Here is a 24,394-nt window from a genome sequence, read left to right as displayed (position 1 = left end):
GAACTTGATTTTGTTTGGTCAGTTTGTATGACAGATATTAGCTATAGTTATCGGATCTGTATAATTTCACCGGAGATTGTATTATAGCCTTTGACAATAATCTATGCCAAACTTTCTGAGGATACCCCATCAAATAAAAAAGTTTTCCATACAAGAACTTTATTTGGATCGTTCAATTTATATGGCAGCTATTAGCTATAGTTATCCGATCTATATAATTTCTTCGGAGTTTACATTATTGGCTCTGACAATAAACTGTGCCAAATTTCTAGAATATATTTCAACAAATAAAAGATTTTTCCTTACAAGAACTCGATTTGAATTGTTCAGTTTGTATGGCAGCTATATGCTATACTAGTCCAATATCGGTAAATCCCACAAATAAGTAGCTTGTTGGCGAGAAAAGGACGTGTGCAAAGTTTCAGCTCGATATCTCAAAAATGAGGGACTAGAAACCAGCATACCGGCCGACTTGACTGAATCGCCACAGCTAGTCAGGCTGATCATTTATATGTCTTTTTTACAGAGTCCGACATTTTCTTCTGTGCCGGGTATAAAAATACTTTCTAAGCAGTTTTTTTTAGATTAAAAAATATTAAAAATATCACACACCATTTGGCCACAACCTAATGTAAGAGCCCAAAATATATACACACACACACATTTTTTGTTTGCACAACATTGATTGTGTTGTCAATCAATTAAGTTGTCATAAAAAGTTCTAGTTCACTAGTTTCGTAAGAAATTTGCCAAGCAAAAGGCGATTTATTGATTTTTTAGTAATAATTACTGATAATTATTGGAAGGGGCGTAATTGCCTCATAGTCAACAAACAACAATAACAGTTGTTGTTTTAAACACGAAAGTGAACAGAGCAAGTTCGATAATAATTCCAATCACAACAACAACTAATAATTAAAGCAAAAACACACACACACACATGTAAACAAAATATTTCGCACTAAAATAAAAAAATATAAAAAGACACAGCAAATTAGCTAACAAGCTGCCAACAACACAGCAAATTCCAGCAATAAATAGCACGTCACACCATCGAGTTAAGATTGTTGCTGTTCTCAAGTGAAGGTCACACACTTACACACCCACACACACGCACGCAAGCACACCTGCCGAACAAACTACAATTTCTGCACCAAATCACTACAACTACAACAAATCGCCATGCGGATACTGAATTGTGTCACTTTTTTAAACTCACTCTCACTCTCTCTCTCTTTTGTTGTAATTCCAGTGATGCCGCCGGCTCGACGTCCGCCAACAATAACAATAACAACAATCAGCAGGACACCTTGGATGAAGTCGAAGTCGAGAATCGCATTAAGATGGTTATAAATGAAGAAAAGTTTGTAGTCCAAATTTTCGAAATTTTCAATTTTCGTTGTTTGTCCTTTTTTATATTAACACACGTTTCGATGTAATGTTTTTGATTTTATGTTTTTGTCCAAATTCATCAAAATTAGCACACAATTACTTACACATGTTTGATATCCACTTTTTTGTGAATAAGTAGACAAGAAACTTTTTCTCATTTATAAAAAAAAACAACAAAAAACATGTATATGTATACCTCCGTCTTAACCAACTGTCCTACCTATACTACCTGATTTATTAAATTTTTTTGTTTAAGTTGCGTAATATTTTTAGTTTTATTTCAATTAACTGCATTTTATTAAATTTAGCTCATTTTTAATTTTTTTAATTAGTTTTTACTAGTTTTATTGTGTATATTTTATTTATTTAATATTATTTTCGCGTTTGTTTTACAATTTTGTTACATTTTTGATTATTTATTTTTGTTGTTTTATTTTATTATTAATTTTCTCTGTTATATTGTTGTATATAATGTTTTTTCTCTCTAAATTTATTATGTTACTCATTTTGTTGTGTTTAATTTTTCTATACCCTGAATAGGGTATATTAAGTTTGCCACAATGTTTTTACCACACTGAAGGAAACGCCCGAGTTCGAGCCCGCGCCCGACACTGACGAGCTGAGTCGATTTAGTCAAGCGTCAATCTGCACATATGGGAACTAGCCCCTCAGATTTTGGGATATAGATCTGAAATTTTGCCGCCTTCAAAGTAATCCCCAGCAGATATTTTCCTATCCTCAAAACACTTTTCATAGGCTCTTTTTGAAATGGCCTTCAGCACCTTCATCGAATTTTCGATCGACTGAAAGCGGGTTCCATACCTATGATTATTTAAACCCATGTCTTATACTCTCCATGTGGAATCGGAATTCGCACTATCAAGCATGACCAAAGAGATCTGTTACGGTCAGTTTTATCGCGACAAGTCGAGCACGAACATATGTCATACTCAAAATACCACCAAAATCATTCGAACGAACTCGCAAGAGATGTCGAGCTCTCTGGCGATTTTCAAACACCATATCCTTCACTTTTTTAACTTTTTCATCAGTTGAAGAGGTCGAAGGTCGTCGAGAACGAAGCATGTCTTCAACGATCTTTCGACCGTCTTGACAGCTTTGTACCACTCGTAGGCTTGTGTTTTTGATAAAACTGAATCACCGTAAGCCTTTTCCAACATTTGCAACGATTCCAAGCACAAAATTTTATTAGAAATACAAAAATTGAGAGAACAAACTACTGAGGTGTACCGACTTAAGCAGCTGGCAATTAAGGACAGTCCTATCAACTTAACAAAATACATTTTTTTGAAATATCGTTTAACCGGGATATTTAATTATAATTTCTGGATGATTTTTTGTCACAACTTACATATAGTAAATGATCAGCGCCTGCCTGTCCGTCCGTCCGTTTGTAAATATGCGAACCAGACCCTCAGTTTTGAGGTATCAATCTGAATTTTTGCGCACGTTCTTCTCTTTACAAAAATCTGCTCGTTTGCAGGGATGCTGATAACGAATCACTGCGGCGTATACTTGTCACACAGATTGAGCGATAAAAATCATGTTTTTGAGTAAAAAAATTATTTGGCAAAATATCTTTAAGAAAGTTGTCATGATTTATTTTCCAAGGGAACGATATAATCTCTAAAGAAACAGTACTTGTATGGCACCTTTGCATTTGTGAAGGGTATTATAGCTCGGATGCAGCCGTAGTTAATGTTTTTTCTTCTTTCAGTCCTTTTTGTATGCTTGCGGAAAGCACATTTTTAATCTCATTCGTAAATTTTTATGGCCCCCAATGGTTTTCCTTATCAGTTCAAAGCTATTTGGCAACATAAAATAATTTTGACACGTTCCTCAATTTGTTTTTTAATTACATTTTCGATAGTTTAAATTATCAACGACAAGATTTATTGTGTTAATTGAAAGCTTTTTAATTACTTAATCACAGGAAACATAAAGGTACGATTTCGTTTAGATAACTTGTGGAAGAGATTTTGATACTTGATACTGACAACAATTACTTGAAATTTTTTTAATTCAAAAAAAGAAAAAATATGCCTGGGATGTCTTCGATACGCCAAGCGTTACTCTCCAGCGAATCGAACAAACTATACCAACTAGGCAGCACTTGTGGTGCAACCCTACGCTAACATCTACAACTTAAATGAGGTATCCCCGTACTCTCTTGAAATGACGAATCGAAGTTAGCTATAGTAGTTTTGATGTGAATTTCGCAAAATTAGTGTCATAAATAACATTTTCAAGGTAAAAGAAATTGTTCTGTTTTGTTTTATTTGCTTTATCATGGCACTTATTGGAAAGTAATTGTAACAACAGGCAGTTCAAAAACAATTATATTTTCGACTCATCGACTGATTTTCACGAGAGTCATATAACATTCGAAAGATTGCTAAAAAATATCTCAATTTATCTCAAATATCAAAATTAAACTGTCTCCTTGACAAATGCCGAAAGTGCTGTGTTTATATTTAAAATCTTTCCTGGGAACCACCTGAAGTGTTATTTATGGTGTTTAGCATGAGTGTCGTTTTTCTCGCTTCGCTTATCTTATCACACTTTCCCTTTCAATGAATTTTCAAAGTCAAAACATCTGTGCGTTATAGCACTCTCGCAAATAACAACTTAGATAACATTTGTAATTAAAATTCATGAAATAATCGTTCATACATAAATACAAAACACTTTGCGATAATTGTAATGAGTACAAGAGGGCTTGTCACTGTAACCTGCTCGATAGTTCAGCAGATGATTCATGAGGTGCTTACAATTTTTCAAAGTACGTGTGTTTTTACCTTCAATTTCGCTTTTTTTAAACCAAGACTTCGAGCAACTTGTGATTTATCTTGAATAACTAGAATATTATTTGAATATTTATGAATGTTTTGATGAGTTTTTTGTCGAGAAATTTCAAGCACTTTGGTTTCCTATTAAAAATATTTTGGTTATTTGAAAACGATTTTCAATTTATTTTTTAGGTTAGTAATTTGTGGAAACATTTTTAGAAATTGTTTTCTTATTATTTACATTTTAACAGTCATGAGGTTCGACCAATAATATTATTTCGCACTTAATTATTGTTTGAAAATCTAACTTTTAGCGTTTTAATATGAGAAAAATACAAGATTGAGTAGGTAGTGAGGACTTAAGAAGGGAAGTACGAGATTTCTTCAAAAAATAGCGTTTTTTGGGGGAAAACTTTTTTTTTCGTCTACATTAATGTTGTTTTTTTTTTAATATACTTCCTTTTCGATATTATGCACTTATGCCAGCACCTCTTCGAATCGTCGAAAGATTGCTCAAACTCGATTCTTGACTCGTTCAACGATTTTCGTCCACCTTTTAAGGTTCTCTTTATATTTGGAAATAGGAAAAAGACACCGAGGCATGTCTGGCGAATATGAAGACTGAAGTATCGTTACAATATTGTTTTTGGCCAAGCATTCACGACAATAGAACTCACCAACTCTCGAATTTTTAAAATTTATATTATTTTCTGATACACCTCGTTTGTAGATAATTCATATGTTTCTAGTATACTTTGAGGTTATGATTTTTCGGAGTTGAATGAAAACTTTGAGAACCCATTTATGAAAAAAAACTTCAAACGTGAAATCCAAATAAGTGAAGAAGCGAGCATTGAGCTCTGGTATGAAGACCTTTGTATGCATGTAGGCTTTGAAACAGTTGTTATTGTCTTAAAGTCACGTAAATTAATGGGAAAGATAAGAAAAGCAGAGTTGCTTGTTTTTGATAACAAATTTTGGGAAAATATTTTCAACTTTATTTTTTAAACGAAACATCAAAACAGATAACTAAATATTAGTAGGTGAGTCTTAAATTTTTGTTGGTCTAACGTTTTCTCGATTAACGGCGTCAAATTATTCTGCTAGGAGCATTGAAAGCCGTGGGGTTGTAAACAAAATTGTTTTTGTGTCTTTTATGTTTTGAATTTTTCGTTGGTTTTGTATACACACATATTATATTTTCGCACAAAATTTTAGTTTCTACACAAAAATGTTGCGTCATCAACGAACAACAACAACACAAACAGCATTGAGGTTTTTGTTTTACACCGACTTACAAATACACACACACATATATACGTATAATAAATGTTTTTAAATATTTGCAAATAATATTAATTTTTAACCACTTCTTCTCTTTACTTACAGCTATTCCTATGAGCTGATCAAAGAGATCGCCGATTACTTTTTGGAACGCACCAGCATTCGGCCCGTCATCGGCATCATTTGCGGCTCGGGCTTGAATTCGCTAGCCGATCACATTACCGGCACACAAGCCTTCGAGTATAAGGACATACCGAACTTTCCCGTCTCTACGGTGGAGGGTCATGTCGGCCGCATGATCTTCGGCTATTTGGAGGGCATGCCCGTCGTTGCCATGCAGGGTCGCTTCCACTACTATGAGGGCTATCCGTTGGCGAAATGTTCCATGCCTGTGCGTGTCTTGAAATTGGTCGGTATTAAGTATTTGTTCGCCACAAATGCCGCGGGCGGTCTCAACCCGAAATACAAAGTCGGTGACATCATGATCGTGCGCGACCACATCAATATTATGGGCTTTGCGGGCAATTCGCCGCTGCAAGGGCCCAACGATCCACGCTTTGGTCCACGTTTCCCGCCCATGACGAACGCCTACGATCGTCATTTGGTGCGTAAGGCGCGTAAAGTGGTGCGTGAGATGGGCATTGAGAATGACGTGCATGAAGGTGTCTACACCTGCCTGGGTGGTCCCAATTACGAGACTGTAGCCGAGTTGAAAATGTTGCGCATTATGGGCGTGGATGCGGTGGGCATGTCCACGGTGCACGAAGTGATCACGGCCAGGCATTGCGATCTGACGGTGTTCGCTTTCAGTTTGATCACGAATAAGTGTGCCTTCGACTATGACAGCAGCGAGGAGGATGCCAATCACGAGGAAGTCGTAATGGTCGGCAAATCGCGGCAAACGATTTGTGGTGAATTAATGTGTCGCATGGTGCGCGAGTTGGCCGAGGAGATGCAGCAGAAGAATGGCAAGAAATAAGCGCTGAAACCGGGGGAAACGAACCAAAAATATCTTAGTTTGTAATCATAGCATAGCTTGCTACGTAGTTACGTATAAAGAAAAATAAAAAAAGACATAAGTAAAGAGTAGCGTGTAAAACCAAGTGGGAGCGAGATAGCGCGCGTTCGTATATAATCTGGTTACGCACCTAGCACATACACAAACCACTGGCCGTTTATAACTACAGACACGTATTATGAGGTAACACTTAAGCGATGTAAGATTACTCCGTAGCTTTGCACTAGATTTGTAGTTGTAGACAGTTTTTATTATGTTTTGTGTTGGCTCAGTTTGTTGACTCTGTATGATCTATGTATTTATGTATGTAGACAGTTTTATATACAATATTATTAACATTACGGTATTTGTACGCGTTCGACTTTGAGTCACCCACTACTTGTTGCATTTAATATTGTAGTTTTTTTTATTTTTTATTTCATAAAGACAGTCCAAGGCGTGCAGTAAGCCAGTGAATATGTAGCGCTTTGGAGCTAATGCGTGTCCAATACTAACTAAAGCGTTGTCTTCTGTATTATATAAAACTTATTTATTATTTTAAGTGTAAAGTATACATGTGTTGTACTTTTAGCATTTACATATTTACTATAACTGTATTCGACATTATTTATTAGAATGTACTACTCTTTTTAAAGAAGATATGAATTTGCACAATAATGAGTATTTGATTGACGTATTGAAACAATTCATTGTATTTTGGATCAAATAATAAAACAATTATGTATGTATTGAGCACCCAAAATAATTTAAAGTGATTTTAATTTTTTTCATTAGACAAATTAACTGCTGTGTGGCGGATTTCCACGAAAAAGTAGCTCATGTCGAATTTGTGGGTTCTTAGTTTAACACAACTGTTTTTTTTTTTTGTATTTTATGCGGTTTGAAGGGTCATCCCAGTCTAGAGCTCTAAAACTGCTTAAGGGGTCAGCAGGGTAATCTGGCCTGTTTTTTTGACATTTTTTTTCATAGAAATTTTTATTCTACAACAGAACATTTTTCACATATCATGAGGTACACATCGTCACCTGAAATGCAAAATAACGTATCATCAAAAAACTCGAAATTGAATGTCTTATTGATTACGCTTCACTACTTCAAATAACATACATAATATTACATATGTTCAACATTTTTAGGTTCTGCACTCAGATATAAACCAGTTTTAACCAATATTAAATTTTTTTTTCACTCATGTTCCATTTTATTTTGTGTTTCATTCACGCCATTGTAAATTTCCGAAAATGTTGTTACGTTATTTTGCATTTCAGGTGACGATATATGTGTACTTATATCGTGGAGTGTATAAACAATTTTTTTTCGGAATTTTTGATGACATCTGTCTTAGAAATGACTACGTGAATGAGATGCGTTTTTTCACTGGCGGATACGATTTCTCATGTTTGGATTATCTGAAACACAAAAAAGCCCAATTTATTTTTAAAAAGTACGTGAATGGTTATCGCCCCTACTAGAATCATGAAAAAATGTTGATAAATAAAAAAGTAATTACTGTTTTTTTTCTTCATTTTTCCCCATGGTTTTTTACATAAAATTTGTCATAAATTATAAAAAATATAGAGACGATAGCCAGGCGTTTTGTGGACATTTAAAAAAAAAATAAGCTGATCGGTTGGGTAGTTCGACCGGAATCATGACCGCCAGTTCAAAAAAATGTGTTTTGAGAAAAACGCGTTTAAAGTTTGAGGTACTGGTGTGTACTGTACCAGGTGTGCACTCCGAGCGCTACGAAAGTCGAGCGGTATTATTATTTTTCGGCCTTTTTCGAAACTTTCCAATGGTTAAGTGGGTTTCTACATTAATTCTAAGGGTATAAGAGAACAGAAAATGCAAAAAAAATATTTTTTTGGAAAAAAAGATAACCGTACTGACCCCTAAAGAGGGTTATATGGGTTTCCTTGCGTAAGAAATAGCCTTTTTTCAATCTTTTTCTAATAATAATAAATAAATTTTGAAATTTATATTTATTTATTTTTTATAATTTATCGAAATCACCGATATCAAATCAATATAGGATTTAGCTGCCGTACAGACTAATCGATTAAAAAATAAGTTCTTTTTGTATTTGGAAAACTCTTTTATTTCACAAAATATCATCACGAAATTTGACATGGGCTATTGCCTAAAGCATTCAACATGACCAATTTCAATCTTGATGCAGTTTCGACTTGAAGTTTGTTTATATCAAACAACATGGCTAGAAAGAAGACGTTTTCATATTTTGTTATAGAATTCAATTTAAAAAGGATATTATAGTTTCGCGGCTACTGGTCCAGTCATCTAAATCAACTTTTTCATCCGGGCTGCTCCGAACGACTCTGCTTCTAGCAATTGTTTAATTTTTTATAGAAAAAAGTATAATAATTTTACAATATCTATCACCGCCTGACTTGATACATAAAATTTCGACAAGACCGCGTTAAAGTTTTTCATATTGAAGCTGATTGACACTATAGCTGATCGATACTACAGGAGATTTGCCAAAGAAAAAGGAAGGTTTCACTATTCTACCAATTTAATGATGTTTTAGAACCCAATATCAATATTAAAATTGAAATATAAATTTGCAAACAAAGTTTATGCCTTCGTCTATACCCTTTAGCCTAAAAAGTAAGTAATATGCACCTCAATTCGACTTAAGCTACTCCTCCATACGATTAATGAAGTACTCTTAGCAATTTCAAGCTTTTGCTACTATTTTAATATCATTGAATTTAGTTTGGCAATCCCTAAAGCTTGTTATCTTGTGAAATCGAAAATTTTAAAGATACTCGGAAACTCGAACTTATTAGAGTCCTTCTCGAAGTATTCGACTTATACAGATCCTTAATATATCTTAAGTCAGAGTTTAGGAACAATAGAAGTTAAAAACCTTAAAATTTCATATAAATTTTTTGAAAATCTTTTAACTTAATTTATTTGCCTATTAACCTTAAATAGTTTCCAAATGGCATTTGCTGTTATTTTAGAAATTTTTGCAGCCTAAAAGTATGCTATAATTAGTTATGTATTTAGGCGATTTCTACACCAGAGGCGGGCATTTATATGTATGGATATGTGTGAAAAATTCACTTACACAAATATAGAAAATTAAAATGTAATATACATACCTATGTATGTATGTATGTATATATTGATATTCTGTATAAATGTATCTTTTCAAATTGCAATTATATATGTACATATACACATACATATGTATGTATACTAATATAACACTTGCTTTATGGTAACAGGAAATAAATCGAAATAGCAATAAGGTCCGCTTCTGTAACCAACAGCTGGCATATTGTCCCTTATATGTATGTACATCGGTTATATCAGCAACTAACTATAATTTCTTGTTCTTGAATTTAAGTCTTCGAAATCATCATTATTTGGCATAATAAATTTTAATTTAAAATTTGTCACCAATTTTTTATTTTTATGTGTAAATAGTTTCATTTTGTAATCTTATATTAATTTTCCCTAATTAAATTTTATTAATAACTGAAAACAATTGAAGAAGGGTGGCAACCTTGTAACATATCACACTTCAACGGAAGCCCCTGTAAATTTGCGGACACTATATTTTAAATTATCTAATATTTTGTATATTTGAAAAAAAAATTTAAATGCAGGTGGCAACTCCAAAAATTTTTTTCAATAAAAATTACATATGCAAACATATTTCTTAGTAAGCACAATTGTATTTTAAAAAACCTTTTGTACTTGTGTGTGAAAACAGGTGGCAACTGTAAAAAATATTTTTTGCATTACAACTTACTCAAACGCATTTCTTAGTATGCATAATTGAATTTTAACAAACTTTTTGTACATGTGCATATGTACATATGTATGTATGTATGTACATATGTATGTATACATATGTGAAGACAGGTGGCAACTCCAAAAAAAAATTTTTTCAATAAAGGTTATCTAAACACATTTCTTAGTATGCGCAATTGTTTTTGCAAAACTTCATATTCACGTATGTAAGAAAAGGTGGCAACTCTAAAAAAACTGTTTGCATTACAACTAACTCAAACACGTTTCTTAGTATGCACAATTGTATTTGGAAAAACTTTTTGTACATGTACATACATATGTATGTACATATGTATGTATGTATGTACATATGTATGTATGTGAAGACAGGTGGCAACTCTAAAAAAGTTTTTTTTTGCTTTACAACTTAGTCAAACACATATCCTAGTATAAACATTTGGTTTCTTTTATTCTTTATATCAACATTGTTGACTTAATTTATAATTATTTATTTTTTTTTTATTTTCTTCAAACCCTCCACAACTTCAATAAAATGGACTGCAGAAAATCAGTTGAAGACTTAGACTTTTTTTAATTTTTATTTTTGGTAATTATACATTTAGTATGTCCAGTTCCAGATCTCCAGAAAAAAATTAAATTCTTTTAGTATCATGTTGAATATGTAATCACCGCACAATTTCCGAGAACACACACAACTCCAGAGTAAGCTGCCTCTACAAACACATCGTTAGTACCGTTAGTTTAGTAGTCATTTAGAATGACCTCGCTTACATCATTCCTACCTGTTTCTCCACATAAGCCCCTGCGAGTCTTCAATCAAAATGAAAATGAAATAAATTTTCAAAAATCAAATTATTTTCTTTAGTTTTAAGTTTCGGTCGCAATATTTTCTTTTACAATTTAAAAAATAAAAAATAATAATAATTCATTAATCCGCTGCATCGTACCCTCGTTTCGCATACGTAATGGCGGATGTTAAGTGCGCGACAGGCAAATGTGAAGATAAGACGTAAGATATCTCAATCACATCCCTACATATCCATTTTGATTGATTTTCTCCCTAGCATCACCTACGAAGCGGTCAAAGCGATCGCTGATAATATTCTGTCGCGCATAAAAGTCAAACCGGTTATCGGCATTATTTGTGGCTCGGGTCTGGGCTCACTCACCGAAGCCATTACGAATGCACAAAATATCGATTACAAGGACATACCCGGTTTTCCGGTCTCAACGGTGCCCGGACATGCGGGACGCCTGGTCATCGGCATGCTGGAGGGCCTACCAGTGTTGGCCATGCAGGGACGCTTTCACTACTACGAGGGTTATCCATTGGTGAAGTGCTCGTTGCCGGTGCGCGTCATGAAAGTGATGGGTATTGAATACTTGATGGTCACCAATGCGGCGGGCGGCATAAATCCCACTTATAAGGTGGGTGATATTATGCTCATACGCGATCATATCAACTTCGTCGGATTTTCTGGCAATTCACCATTACGTGGACCGAATGATGACCGGTTCGGACCGCGCTTTCCACCCATGACCGATGCCTACAATCCCGCATTGATTACGCGCGCTCTGAGCGTAGCCAAAGAGATGGGTATACCGGATGTGGTGAAAGTGGGCACATATTGCTTTCTAGGTGGTCCTAACTATGAAACCATCGCTGAGTGTAAGATGTTGCACACTTGTGGCGTAGATGCTGTCGGCATGTCGACCGCTCATGAGGTGGTCGTGGCCCAGCACTGCGGCCTGAAGGTGTTCGCCTTCAGTCTTATCACCAACAAGTCATCACTGGACTACGAAAAGAAAGAGTATGCCAATCATGCTGAGGTCGTGGCGGTGGGTAAAAGTCGGGAGAGCACTTGCCGTGAGCTAATGTGTCGCATGATCAAATCTATAGCAGCTGAGCGTGGTAGCAGCGGATCGTCGGACTGTGGCTGCACAACGTGAGAAACGAGGGTTCCTGAGATGCAAGCAGGATTAGTGAAAATACAAATTATCTATTTTTAATTTCATTTACAGAAAAGTCGAAATTTTTGAAGTTTACAAACCTACAGAAACATATTTTACAATAAATCAAGTATCAGTTATAAAAAATGTCTTGATTCAATATAGCAAGGATCGAACCCATTTCCTAGTGGACGATAGAGAATCACCAGATGAGCTATTTTTAGCTATGACAATTTGGTTCAACTTTGCTTGAAAACTTATTTTCTATATTCCTAAGAGCGGTTATAACGGCTTTGAGCCCGCTGATTGTGTTCTCAAAGCTATTTCAGGAGTGCATAACCTCAATAGTAATATCATGAAGCAGAATCGAAACTACAAAGCGGATGAGATTGCTAAGGAGATTATCATTACCTCGATGGGACTTCTGTCTGAACCGAGAGTGGTCGCCTAAGCTACTTGCTCTTAGCACTGTTAATCTTGTGGCAATTGTAGGTGTTCTTACTAGACACTGTCCAATAGCTTCACATAGAAATATTTTGTCAAAACTGTAATGAGGTGGAATCATCCAGGCACTTTCTCTTCTACTGCCGAACTCCTTGCAGACTGATATTGGTATTACAAAGGATCACAGCCTCACCTACTCCTTAATACACTTTAACAAAAAACGATTTATTCATAAAATCAGTAAAAGACAACTGAACTTCATATTTTTATGAGCCAGTGGGAATACTAAAGGTTTGAATTAAGCCAAGTTTAGCAGTGATATTTTCCAAAACAAAGTTTTGAGTTATATATTTAAAAATATTAAAAAATCTATAACAACAACAACAATAACATTAATTCCAAATCATAGCGCTTGCGTTGCTCTATAATCTACTTTTTACCGGAACTCCGTACGGCTTACCGTTCAAAAGTTATAAGCTCTTTTCTCTTTGCCGTCATAGTTTTAAGTTGTATTATTCCTCTTTATTAAAAAACTGCCAACAACAACAAAACAACTTTCACTTTCAAGTTATAGCGAATACCTTTTCCTATAATCCACTTTTTACCAAAGTCATCTAGAACTTACTGTTCAGAAGATATCGGCGTTTTTCCAAGCGGCCGCTAGCTCTAACCAAAAAATTTAATTTTTATAAACTTCTGCAACAACAATAAACATTTTTTTTATTTTGGATTTCTAGCACTTGAGTTCCTCTAAATTACTGTTTTCACCGAAATCAGCGGCGACGCACCGTTTAGAAGTTATAGGCTTTTGTCCATTCGTTACCATAGTTTCACCTTGAAAACTTAATTTTTATAAAAAGTTCCTCAACAACAACACTTTTTTTTTAACTCAAGTGTAGTGCAAGCATTCCTCTAAAATCCAGTTTTTACCGTAATTCGATACGGCTGTCCCTTCAAAAGTTATTAGCGTTTATTCATTTCCAAACATCGATTTACGTTGAAAACTTAATTTTTATTAATACTTCTGCAACAACAACAAACAATTTTTTCAACTCAAGTTGTAGTACAAGCATTTCTGTAAAATCGAAATTTTACCGTAATCCGATACGACGCTCCGTTTAGAAGTTATTAGCATTTTTCCATTTGGCAGTCGCCTACTGCTGCCTTCTGGTCGCCTGGTAGCACGACTGAGAAAAGTGCCAGAAATTGCACTTTTCAAAGTTGAAAAGATGACACACACACACACCACGCGAGTTAGTGTGCTGCTGATTAGCAAAAGTGTAGCATGCCGTCAGGGGCTTTGCTTGGTACATTGAGTGCCGAATGGAAAAACGCTAATAACTTTTGAATGGAGAGCCGTATCGGATTGCGGTAAAAACTGGATTTTAGAAAACTGCTTGTACAATAATTTGAGTGGGAAAAAGTTTTTGCTGTTGTTGCAGAAGTATTTTTAAAAAGTAAATTTTGAAGGTGAGGCTATGCTGCCAAATGGAAAAACGCTCATAACTTCTGAACGGTAGCCAGTAGGCGCTTTCGATAAAAACCGTAATTTAGAGCAATTCATGTGCTATAAATCCAAAATAAAAAAAGTTTGTTGCTGTTGCCGAAATTTTTTAAAATTAATTTTTAAGTAAGAGCTGGAGGTCGCTTAGCGATAACTTCGGAGCGCTAGGTTGCAGACAATTTCAGTAAAATGTGGATTATAGGGCAACGCAAGCGCTATAATTTGAGATTAAAAAGTTTTTATTGCAGTTTTAGAAAATTTTTCAAAAAATTTTCGTAAAATAAAACTCAGTTATTTTTGCTAGAAATTCAACTTTATTGAAATGTACTAAGCAATATTATTAGCGCGCCCGGCATCAGGACGCATGCGCTTTTGTATGCAATAACTAAGTAACAGTTAATTATAACAAGAAATCAATACAAAATAATATTTAACTTAAAAGAGGCACATATAAAATTATATTTATATTTTATAAAATAAAATTAAAAATAAAATACATTAAAATAATTTGAACTAAATTTCGGGGCGTTTTTGCAAATACATTTACAAAACATAAAAATAAAATACACACGTGTGTATAAAAATATAATAATAGCACATAATACATAAAATTATATTGTGCATACATTTGTATGTATGTATGTGTAACATAAAGAGCATGATCAGTATACAATTACATAATAAATTACACAAACAAAAAGTGTGCTAAAACGATTGCTTCAAAATAAACTGTACAAACGAGCAATGTAAGTTATTTATTTATGTACAATTGTGTGGGTTTTAATTTAAAAAATATAAAATACGTAAGTATGAATATATTTATATTTTTTTAAGTTATTTTTTATTGTTATATTTTTTTTAAATTATTAATAAAAGTTTTATTTTAAAATTTTTTAATGTAATTTTAAATATCTTTTTCATATAGTAATTTTTGTTTTTATTTTTTGAATGTTTTAATTTTTTTTATCATAATTTCGTTTTTACTTTATATTTTTTTAAATTTTGTTTCTTTTATTATTACCATTTTGTATTTTATAATTTTTTTATATTAAATTATTTTAAAAATTATATTTTATTAATATTATTATATAAAATTTTTTAATATACAATATTTTTTTCTTTAATAAAGTTAATTTTTTATTATTTTTTATACATATTATATATATTATATAATTAAATTTTTTTATCATACATTTTCTTTTAGTATATTTGTTTAAATATTTTTGTTTTAATATTATTATTTCTTTGATATTGTAATATTTTTAATTAAATATACTTTTATATTAAAATTATTTTACATATTATACTTTATTCTTTAAAAAAATTTTTATATTCTATTTTTTTAAATGCTTTTTAAATGGTTCTTTTTATATTATCTAATATAAATATTATAATTTTTATATTAAAAATATTTTTATATATTTTTATTTAATTTTTTTATTATTATATACATTTTTTAAATTATTTTTTTTTTAATATCATCATTTTTCAATGAATGTTTTATTATTATATTTATTTAATATTACATTTTTTATATAATTTATTTTTTTTATTATATTTTTTTGATGATAAAATTATTTTTAAAATTATTTGTTTTAATATTTTATACATTTTGTAAATTATTATTTTTTAATTATAATTTTTTTTAAATATTTTTTTTTATATTTAAATGTTGCCTGCAATAATGTACATAAGTAAAAATAACAAACACAATATTTAGTAAAATCAAAACTTGTAAGTTACTGCACACTAGTGTACTTTTTGCCTAAAAATTTGCATAGCGAAACAAATTTTACATTTTTTTTTGAAAAGTTTAAACAATTTATTGCTTTTAATTGCATATATAGGCTCTATAATTTAGTATTAAATAAATATGTGTGTAGCTTGTGCGCTGGTGCTGCCTTTAAGCATGCAATTGCTCTTTAAATTATTAATTTTTTTATTTTACGACAACACTCGAGTTGCTGCTAAGCAATTTTCTGGCATAATTTTTGGTTATCATTTTTTTAATATTTTTTTTAATAATTTATTTTTTTTTTTTAATAATTTAACGTTGCCTTTGTATATATTTTATGTGCAAATTGTAAAATTGTATCAAAAAATTGCACGCGCATGCGCACAGAGCTGCTAGATATGTGTGTGTGAATGTTTGCATGTGTTAAAACTTTTATATAATATAGCTTTTGTTATTTTTTTCTTTTTAAATTTTTAGTTTAATTTTATTTAAGAGCATATATGTATATGCTTGTGTATGTATCGTATGTAGATGAGGCCTAAGTATATATGTAAGTATATAATATATATATTAGAATCAATCGCTCGCATTTTTGTGTATATATGTATATATATTTTGTAAGCTTGTAAAATATGTAAAAAGTTATTAAATATTTTAGTGGTTGTGGTATTGCATATATGCATATATATATATTTATATATCAAAAATGATTGTGTTCATGTGCCGATGTGCGTCTGCGTGCACGCTCATATACATACATATGTATGCTTATAGTATTACAAAATATAATTCTCAATGTTTAGCGTTTTTTGTTTTGTATTTTGTTTTGTTTTCGAAGCGCAACATTTTCGCGCTTTCATGCTTGTTTCTACTTTAGCTTGTTTAGTTCTAGTCTTTAAGCAATTTTCACTTATTTAATTTAAATAGCAAAATATTATTTTTTATGTTTTGTCATTTTAATAAAACTAAAATAAGCCACGCTCCTTCTTCAGATTGGTCTGCTTCCACAATGGCATCTGTTCGAATTCGGCGCTGGTCATGCCGAGCGCTGTCTGGAAGTCCGCTGCGTTCAAATACAATTCCAAGCGCGTCGGATCCACACCTTCGGGCAGTGGACGTTCCTTCAATATGGCAAGCGGATATTCGGTTTGGGTTAGTTGTTTTAGCACATCAGTGATGGGGGTGGGTTCATCAGTACGACCATCCTACAAAATGAGAAAATTTGTTAATTTTATGGCCTCTAAAAATATTTATATTTCTTTTTATTATATACGAAGATCAATAAACTCGCCACTTGCCTTTTCCTACTAGAATACAGCGCTAGAACTACACATACTGCTAATACTTCGATCTCTACTCACCTGCATGTTTATTTCTTTGATGTCATCGCGCTCACTCCAATCGGGGAAGAGAGCTTTAAAGGCCAATGGCTCTAGGCCAGCCCATACGACATAACCTTTAATGTCATGGAAGTCTTTTTCGTTATTTTCACCTAATAAATGGATTAAAAATAAAAAAGATAATTAGCAATTTGCAATGTGGCTACAACAACTTTAGGCTCACATACCGAATTTGGCGCACCAGTAAGATACGGCTGTTTCCAAAGCAGCGCGTCGCTCCGATATCCAACGATTCACGCCGGCGCGATTCTCATTCGTTGGACTGCTGCGCTCTTCAGTGGTTACTAAAAAAATTTAAAAGAAATAAATTATAATTTTTATATGACAACAACAAAAGCGGCGCAACAAACTCACTTTTGAGATCCTCCAGCGGCCACCAGCCCATCCACAGCCACAGCATATCACCGTCGTCGAGCATAAAGATGGTCGGTTGGCGTGCATTGTACAATTGTGCCTGCGTGTATGGATATGGACTGTGCAAGTCCTGGCAGCGCAGCGCATATTGCAATTCCGTGGCGCTAAATACGCCCTGCGTGCTCGAGAAATGGAAGAGACGCGCAGTATAAGCGAAATCTTTGGTTGACTCTTTGAGTAGACTATAATAGGCGTTGCTATCGTAGCCGCTCAATGCCGCTTCGAACTCGCTCGCACGCTTGCCTTCTTCCACCGTCTCCACCTGCACTACGCTCACACTGTCTGTGAATAAATCCTCCGGTTTCTCGGTTTTCAAGTGATCTGCCGCCTGCTCAGCCACATCGCGTGTATGTTTGGCGCTCTTACAGCCATGCCATATATACAGCACACCCTTATCGCCGTGCGCAAGCAACATGGAGGCGCGTGAGCGCAACTGACGCGCATGACAGTCCACCTCGCTGAGTAGCGTCTCTTCCGGCACATTGCCAGTGATCTGATACAGACGCCATGTGCTGCGGCGTTCTAGGCAATCATCCTTACGGCCTTTGTGCTGGAATAGCAATTTGAAGAGCCTTATAAAGGCGGGTGTTTCATCGCCCTGTGCCACGCGCTTTTGTGCGCCCTTCTCCTTATCCAACTCGACGGTGAGCAGCGCGGCAGCACCTTTCTCATTGGCGCTGGAATCGTTGCCCTGCCAGCAGAAATATACACAACGATCGCGTCCGACGGTGGCGCGTTTGGAGATTTTGCCACTCAACTCGCGCACAGTCACCGAAATCTGATAAACCCAACGCACAATGTAACTTTCGGCAGAGTAAAAGTGTCCGTAACTGCTAGCTTGGGCGTTGTCGAAGTTGAATTCGTGTATTTGCCATTTGTCGGTGGATATTGTGATGACATCGAAGTGACGCATGCTGTCGTTGTCGTAATAGAAGTTGCCACGCCCCAAATTGGCGTTTTCTAACACTAAATTAGGCTCAAGATAAGGTTCGCCTTTGTAGAGCGCGTGTCCATCGAGCGCTTTGACAGCATGCACACCATTCATGAGATAATCTTTTTCTAGATCTTCACGCTCCACTTCCGGCCAATCGGAGAATTTCTCCTTGAAAAGCGAAGTTTCCATATTTTGTGTGATTTTACCCAAAATACACCAGTCGCCGCGCTTCTCGCAACGCCGCAGAAATTTATATGACTCGCGATTACCTACAATTGCTGCATAATTAACGGGATTGACGTAGCAGCTGGAGTAGTCCACATCGCCGGTGTCGTAATGCTCTTGCGCCAACTTAATGGCGGCACGCTTTTCATTTGTCGACGCTGTCTTGCCATTCCACACATACATTTCGCTGCCGAAATCGAAAATGATAACCTTGTTGGGGTCGAGCATCTCAACTTTCGGTATGCAGCCCCAGTACTTTTCCATCGGCACCAATGAATCATCTTGGAACTCGTAGATTTTGTTGGTCTCTATCAGACTTGCTTCGAAGAGATCGTCTTCATCGGCATGCCCACAATCGGGTATGATATAATCTTCCGGCTTGCCCAGCAGCTCCCAGAATTTCTTCCAGTGACGTTCATTTAAGAACTTGCCATCGGTGAGTATAACCTCAGCAGACGCCGTGCAACCGAGATCTTTGTTCTCGACTATATAGGCGCATATTTTCTTGCTGCGCGCAATTTCAATGACATTGGCGTACGAGCCGACATAACGGTACAATTGATCACCATGCACGAGTATAAAACAATCGCCGCGATTCACCGACTTATAAGTCGGTTCAACCAGACGCGTCTGCACGTGCGTACGGCCCTTGACATGCAGCAACATAAGCTTCTTATAGGGAACCCACATTTGATTAAGTGGCAGCGCTGAGGACTTCAAAGCAACCGATTTGAAATCTTCGACGGATGCCAGCCCGGCGATGGCCTCGGCCGCCAAGTTACTGCTGCGATGACCATCTGAAAGCGAGAAGAAAGCGTAATTTCAGCATACTTTCATCGAAAAGTTTTGACAACGTTCGCGTCTTCGTGCGCTACTTACATGACTCGAGCTTCAAGCGACGCATTTCACGTTCAGCCACACCAGACTTAACTTCGGTATACTCGGAAGTGATGTCGCTGCGTTCGGCTAAACTCTTGAGTGGGTTGCGTGCTGCACGCCTGCCCTTCGGACCTTGTATGGTACGTTTTGTAACCAAACTGTAAGAAAAGGAGCAGTAAATTTTGATGAACTGAAGTTAATTTCGAATTTTGACTTTTCTATTTGTTTGACATTTTTTACTTAACGAAACGAAAACAAAACAAAAAAAATTATAATAATAAAAAAATAATACAATAAAAACCGCTAATACTCACCGCTGTGTCGTCTTGATGCTATCAAAATCGAAATCGTTCACTTCGGCATCCTCGCTAATAACGCTTGTCTGTATGGGTGCTTGTTTCTTTGATGCAAAGAATTTCTCGAATGTCTCTTCATCGTCCAACTTCGGCACAGCAACACGTGTCCCCAGCGCTGCACGCTCTGCGGCAGCACTCATTGTGTTCGTCTTATTCTTTGTCTCCTTTTCATTGCAGCGCCCATCCGAATCGGAGTCGGAGCTAGAGTTGGCCGATTCGCTATTGGGACGTTCGGCTGTTACGCTCAAGCTGCGCTGCAAGTAATTATGATGTCCGTTGGTACCACCATTGGCGCCACCATTCGTATTGGTTGTCACCATCATCGATGGACTCTTGGCGAGTCCAAGTTGTGGTTGATTGGCGCTGCGCACCACATGCATGGGACACTTTTTCGGTTCGGCATTTTGTTCGCGCTCAAATTGTAGCTCAATCGGTGACTGTGCTTTCTTCTGCAGACGGCCAGCGACTGTGAACTTTGAGGCATCGGATTGTTCTGCGTAAAGAAGACGGGGGAAATAAGAAAGAGTGTTAAAAGACAAGCTTTATGTGAAGCAAGTTCGCTTTCGGTAAAAAATATGGAAGAGAACGGTTCAAAGTCGATCTTGAGGAACAGCAGAGAGCTGTGAGGGCTTCGATATTCAAAAGTTATACTAGATTATCCGTGAATTATGGACAGTATGTTATAAGGTCCGTTCCTGGACTTATAAGCAAAACTCTTTTAATATTATAAATAACTAAGTGATAGTCTATAAGTAACAAGAATGACTGAAGGCTTCGTATGAGCGTCTTTTACACACCAGAAATGCCACATACGCCACTAAAGAAATGCAAATCTGGAACTTATACAAAAGAAGTTGCAAACTCAACACATTCAACTTCGGAGGTTTTTTCTTCGAACCAACTGACAAAATGTATTAAGACGTTGATGAGATCGCTAGAAGAGATTCGATGGTTCTCTTATGAAGAAAGAGTTAGGAGCCATAGTCGCTTTATAAACCGTAGATAGGTTCAGCTTTGGTGCGGTAACTATGATACAAATCAAATGCAATACAACTCAAGCCATGAAAAGTGAACATGTTCTCATGGGTATGCCGTTTGGAGTTAGAAATTTGACCGGACAAAACATCGAACTAATGGACTATTTTAACAAACAGTGTTTTTCAACCATCCATGTTGATTTCTAAAACACGACTTAAGGGAGAAGCTTCTAAAAATCGATTTTTTGTTTTTTGCTTAAATCTCTTTTAAAATTATATAGGAATGTGCTCCCAAAGTTATAGATGGGAATTCGAAATATTGTCGAAGCTAGAAGGGAAATAGTTACCGAGCGTATAGCAGATATATTAGCGATTGGGCAGAAAGCGAAAACTTTGACGCGCGATTTGTCGGTTTTTCATTTTTACGATTTTTTTTTAATTGGCAGGATGGAAAAAAACTAAAAGTCGTATGGAATTGGGGCAAAGTTCATTATCTTTGACATTAAATTATTTTCTATTTAATCTAAAAAAAAGTTAAGTTTGAACATATTTTTAAATAACATAAACTAACATTTTTTTTTGGTCAAAAACCACTTTTTTTTACAATTTTTAAAAAGTTTAAGAACTTTAAACTTCTGGAATTATTTTAGTTTAACTAAAGATGTGTTATTAAAAAATATGAGGCTCTTTGAATTTTTTGTTTCCGATAGAAATTTCGACCAGCATCCTGCCCGCCGTCCAGCAAATGCACAAGCGAGATGCATCGGGCCATTGCTACCCAAAGGCAGAATATCAAAGATTTCGTATCCAAACAATTTTCGGAGGATATTTATTCGGTATGTATATAACTATAAACCCTAGAAATTTCGCTTTAATCAATTATTTCTTTCCCTCCCAAAAAAAATCCTCAAAAAAATCGATTCTTTTAAGCCTCTAAAGCAGGCTTCCCCCTTAAATGATCTTTAAAGTCCTTTACTTACCAATACGATCCTTCCACTTTTCCGAAGATGTTTTCAATTTGCCCAAACGATCTGAAACTTTGCCACCTTCCAAGCAATTTGGTATGAGAGGTGATTGCGGCAGTGGTTTGTCCGATAATGAATGTGCCAAAGAAAGTGATTCCTAGAATGAAAATAATGAAAATTATGGGTTAATAACAGGGTGATAAAATTTTTAAATCGAGAAAATATGTAGTGAAATGCAGTTTAGTCTTAAAACTAGGTTAGAAAAGAGTTCAAAGTAAGATGCAAGATAGTAAATCTGGCGACTTATAAGTAAGTAGGTGAGACTAATTGTATAATGGAGTACACTTCGGAATGACAGCCTAAAATAGTAAATTCTTGGAAATAAAAAAAAAAACCTTGAAGCAGTTATTTTTAAAGGTATGACCTATCGAAACTGCAAAAAATAAACAATTTTGTTTTTTAATTTCACATTAAGTTTGTCTTTTAAAGTAATATGCAAGGTGCTTCATAATAGACTGGGGTATCTATCGAGACGAAATAGTGGCGTTGTGATCAGAGAATACTATAGATAACGCTGAAACTGAATTAAAAAATAATCGCATATCTCTTTCGAGTAATATTTGAATTTCTGGTAAATTATGTATGTATGTATGTAGGAGGCCCGTGCTGTGCTGTCTGCAATACTTCTATGTAATCTTGGAAGTATATTATTATTTTAGTATGAACCCTCTCATAAATATAAGTGCACGCAAAATATAACAATTGTAATTGCCTATCATAAATCGAAAACAAAAGCAGAGGATGTATGACTCACGATTTATTTCCAGAGTAACTAATTTATTATTCTTGAGAGCGTAATCAATGGGAAAAAGTATGGATTTCTTATCAAATGGCAAGTTGTGATAAAAATAATTAGGGACTGATGTATAAACAATATAATAAATATGTATGTAAACATTATCTACCACATTATTGATAAATAAGTAAAACAAACTTAAAGGAGAGAAAAGTAAACACAAGTTCTACATATACATACACACATACATATATTTTAATCATGGAGCTGTTTAGGGGGGGAAAGTAAATAAAAATTAAAAAGAAATTAAAATTTTTAAAATTAAATAGTTTAAAAAAATAAAAAATTTGAAAAAAATAAATAATTTAAAGAATTAAAAAAAGTTTAAAAAGTAATAAAAAATAAAAGCAAAACTAAAATTCAAATTTTGTTAATTTATGAGCATTTTCAATAATTAATTATGGAGACGTTTACAGGAAAAAAATTTAAAAAATTAAAAAAAAAAAAAATTAAAAATTAATTTAAAAATTAAATATTTAAAAAAATTACATTATTTAAAAAATAAACAATATTTTCAATAATTACTTATGAAGACGTTCACAAGAAAAAAATTTAAAATTAAAAAATTTAAAATAATTAACTATTAAATAATTAAGAAAAATTAATTAATTTAAAAATAATTAATAAAAATTAAAAAATGAACTAATAAAAAATTAAAAAATTCAAAAAAAAATATAAAAATTCAAAAAATTAAAAAAATTAAAAAAATTAAAAAAATATAAAAAAATTAATTAAAAAATTAAAAATCAGCACTAAAAGCCAAATTTTGCGAAATCATGCGCACTTTCAACATTTTGCTTATATCTAACTGTATATTTAATTTATTGTATGCATGTACACCTGATCGGTTGGATTTTTCGTGTGGGCGCTTCGATTGACCCAAAATTGCCGCCACTGACCAAATTTTTGTTGTTTATTTGCTTGTCTGTTTGTGCAAATTGGAAATTCCACGTTTCAGCATTAGAAATGTGGACAACAACGACAAAAACAAGCTTTGCAAAAATGTATAATGCGAAGGCGTAATTAAAAATAATCACTAAAAATTATTAAGGTATTACGAATACATACATATGTAAATCGCTGCTCATACTTCTTCTTCGCTGCGCATACAGATACATACATATGTATATAAAATACATGTAAATACATACGAGGCTTGTTTGATAGGTTAAGGGTGCTGCTAAAGCCCATATTCGATATATTTCATCAGAAATATTTTTTTATATATCCTAAACAAAAGCATTTAACTTTTTATTCAACTCAAATCTCATATCCTACCAACACTGAAGCATACGCTTGCTAAAACGACGAATATCAGTCACTCGACCCATCCAACTGCCCTCGTGCACACGAAATATAAATCAATCATGCCCATTTACGTCGCTAATGCGCACTTTTATCGTGAATCGTCGAGAGCGCCCCTTAATGGTTTTCCCCATTTGCGTTTATTTGCAACTTTATTTCA

The 24,394-nt window shown here is 34.3% G+C and overlaps 3 protein-coding genes across 7 annotated transcripts in view; 2 read left to right on the top strand and 1 right to left on the bottom strand.

Moving 5' to 3' along the window:
* The window catches only part of LOC120777513 (purine nucleoside phosphorylase-like), a 23,057-nt gene extending 15,823 nt beyond the window's left edge, over nucleotides 1-7,234 (top strand). For 2 of the 3 annotated variants that reach the window (XM_040108879.1, XM_040108880.1), the window contains one exon: nucleotides 5,592-7,234. In XM_040108879.1, coding sequence (XP_039964813.1) covers nucleotides 5,592-6,465 — 874 coding nt within the window. In that variant the 3' untranslated portion in view covers nucleotides 6,466-7,234. Of the gene's footprint in view, nucleotides 1-1,252; nucleotides 1,364-5,591 lie in introns of all 3 variants that reach the window. The other variant, XM_040108878.1, reaches the window with a different exon arrangement.
* A 3,926-nt stretch (nucleotides 7,235-11,160) lies between these two features.
* LOC120777517 (purine nucleoside phosphorylase-like) lies at nucleotides 11,161-12,344 on the top strand. Its single transcript, XM_040108886.1, has 2 exons — nucleotides 11,161-11,299; nucleotides 11,355-12,344. The coding sequence occupies exons 1-2, from the start codon at nucleotides 11,256-11,258 to the stop codon at nucleotides 12,238-12,240; spliced, it is 930 nt and encodes a 309-aa protein (XP_039964820.1). The 5' UTR covers nucleotides 11,161-11,255; the 3' UTR covers nucleotides 12,241-12,344.
* A 4,519-nt stretch (nucleotides 12,345-16,863) lies between these two features.
* Nucleotides 16,864-24,394, bottom strand: part of LOC120777510 (supervillin-like) — a 199,147-nt gene continuing 191,616 nt past the window's right edge. For all 3 annotated transcript variants that reach the window (XM_040108874.1, XM_040108876.1, XM_040108875.1), the window contains 7 exons: nucleotides 22,089-22,230; nucleotides 20,090-20,624; nucleotides 19,776-19,933; nucleotides 17,678-19,693; nucleotides 17,491-17,607; nucleotides 17,285-17,415; nucleotides 16,864-17,128 (listed from right to left, as the gene is read on the bottom strand). In XM_040108874.1, coding sequence (XP_039964808.1) covers nucleotides 16,889-17,128; nucleotides 17,285-17,415; nucleotides 17,491-17,607; nucleotides 17,678-19,693; nucleotides 19,776-19,933; nucleotides 20,090-20,624; nucleotides 22,089-22,230 — 3,339 coding nt within the window. In that variant the 3' untranslated portion in view covers nucleotides 16,864-16,888. The remainder of the gene's footprint in view (nucleotides 17,129-17,284; nucleotides 17,416-17,490; nucleotides 17,608-17,677; nucleotides 19,694-19,775; nucleotides 19,934-20,089; nucleotides 20,625-22,088; nucleotides 22,231-24,394) is intronic.

This window comes from Bactrocera tryoni, chromosome 5, assembly GCF_016617805.1.
Source record: "Bactrocera tryoni isolate S06 chromosome 5, CSIRO_BtryS06_freeze2, whole genome shotgun sequence".
NCBI classification, from domain to species: domain Eukaryota; kingdom Metazoa; phylum Arthropoda; class Insecta; order Diptera; family Tephritidae; genus Bactrocera; species Bactrocera tryoni.
The sequence above is the reverse complement of the archived record's forward strand: the minus strand, read 5'-3'. Positions and strand labels throughout refer to the sequence as shown.

Bases quoted from the DNA above. Each gene is read 5' to 3' on its own strand.
- LOC120777517 (XM_040108886.1), top strand. From the start codon at position 11,256: ATGGCGGATGTTAAGTGCGCGACAGGCAAATGTGAAGATAAGAC. The intron at 11,300-11,354 runs GTAAGATATCTC...TTTTCTCCCTAG, and splicing joins GGCAAATGTGAAGATAAGAC to CATCACCTACGAAGCGGTCA.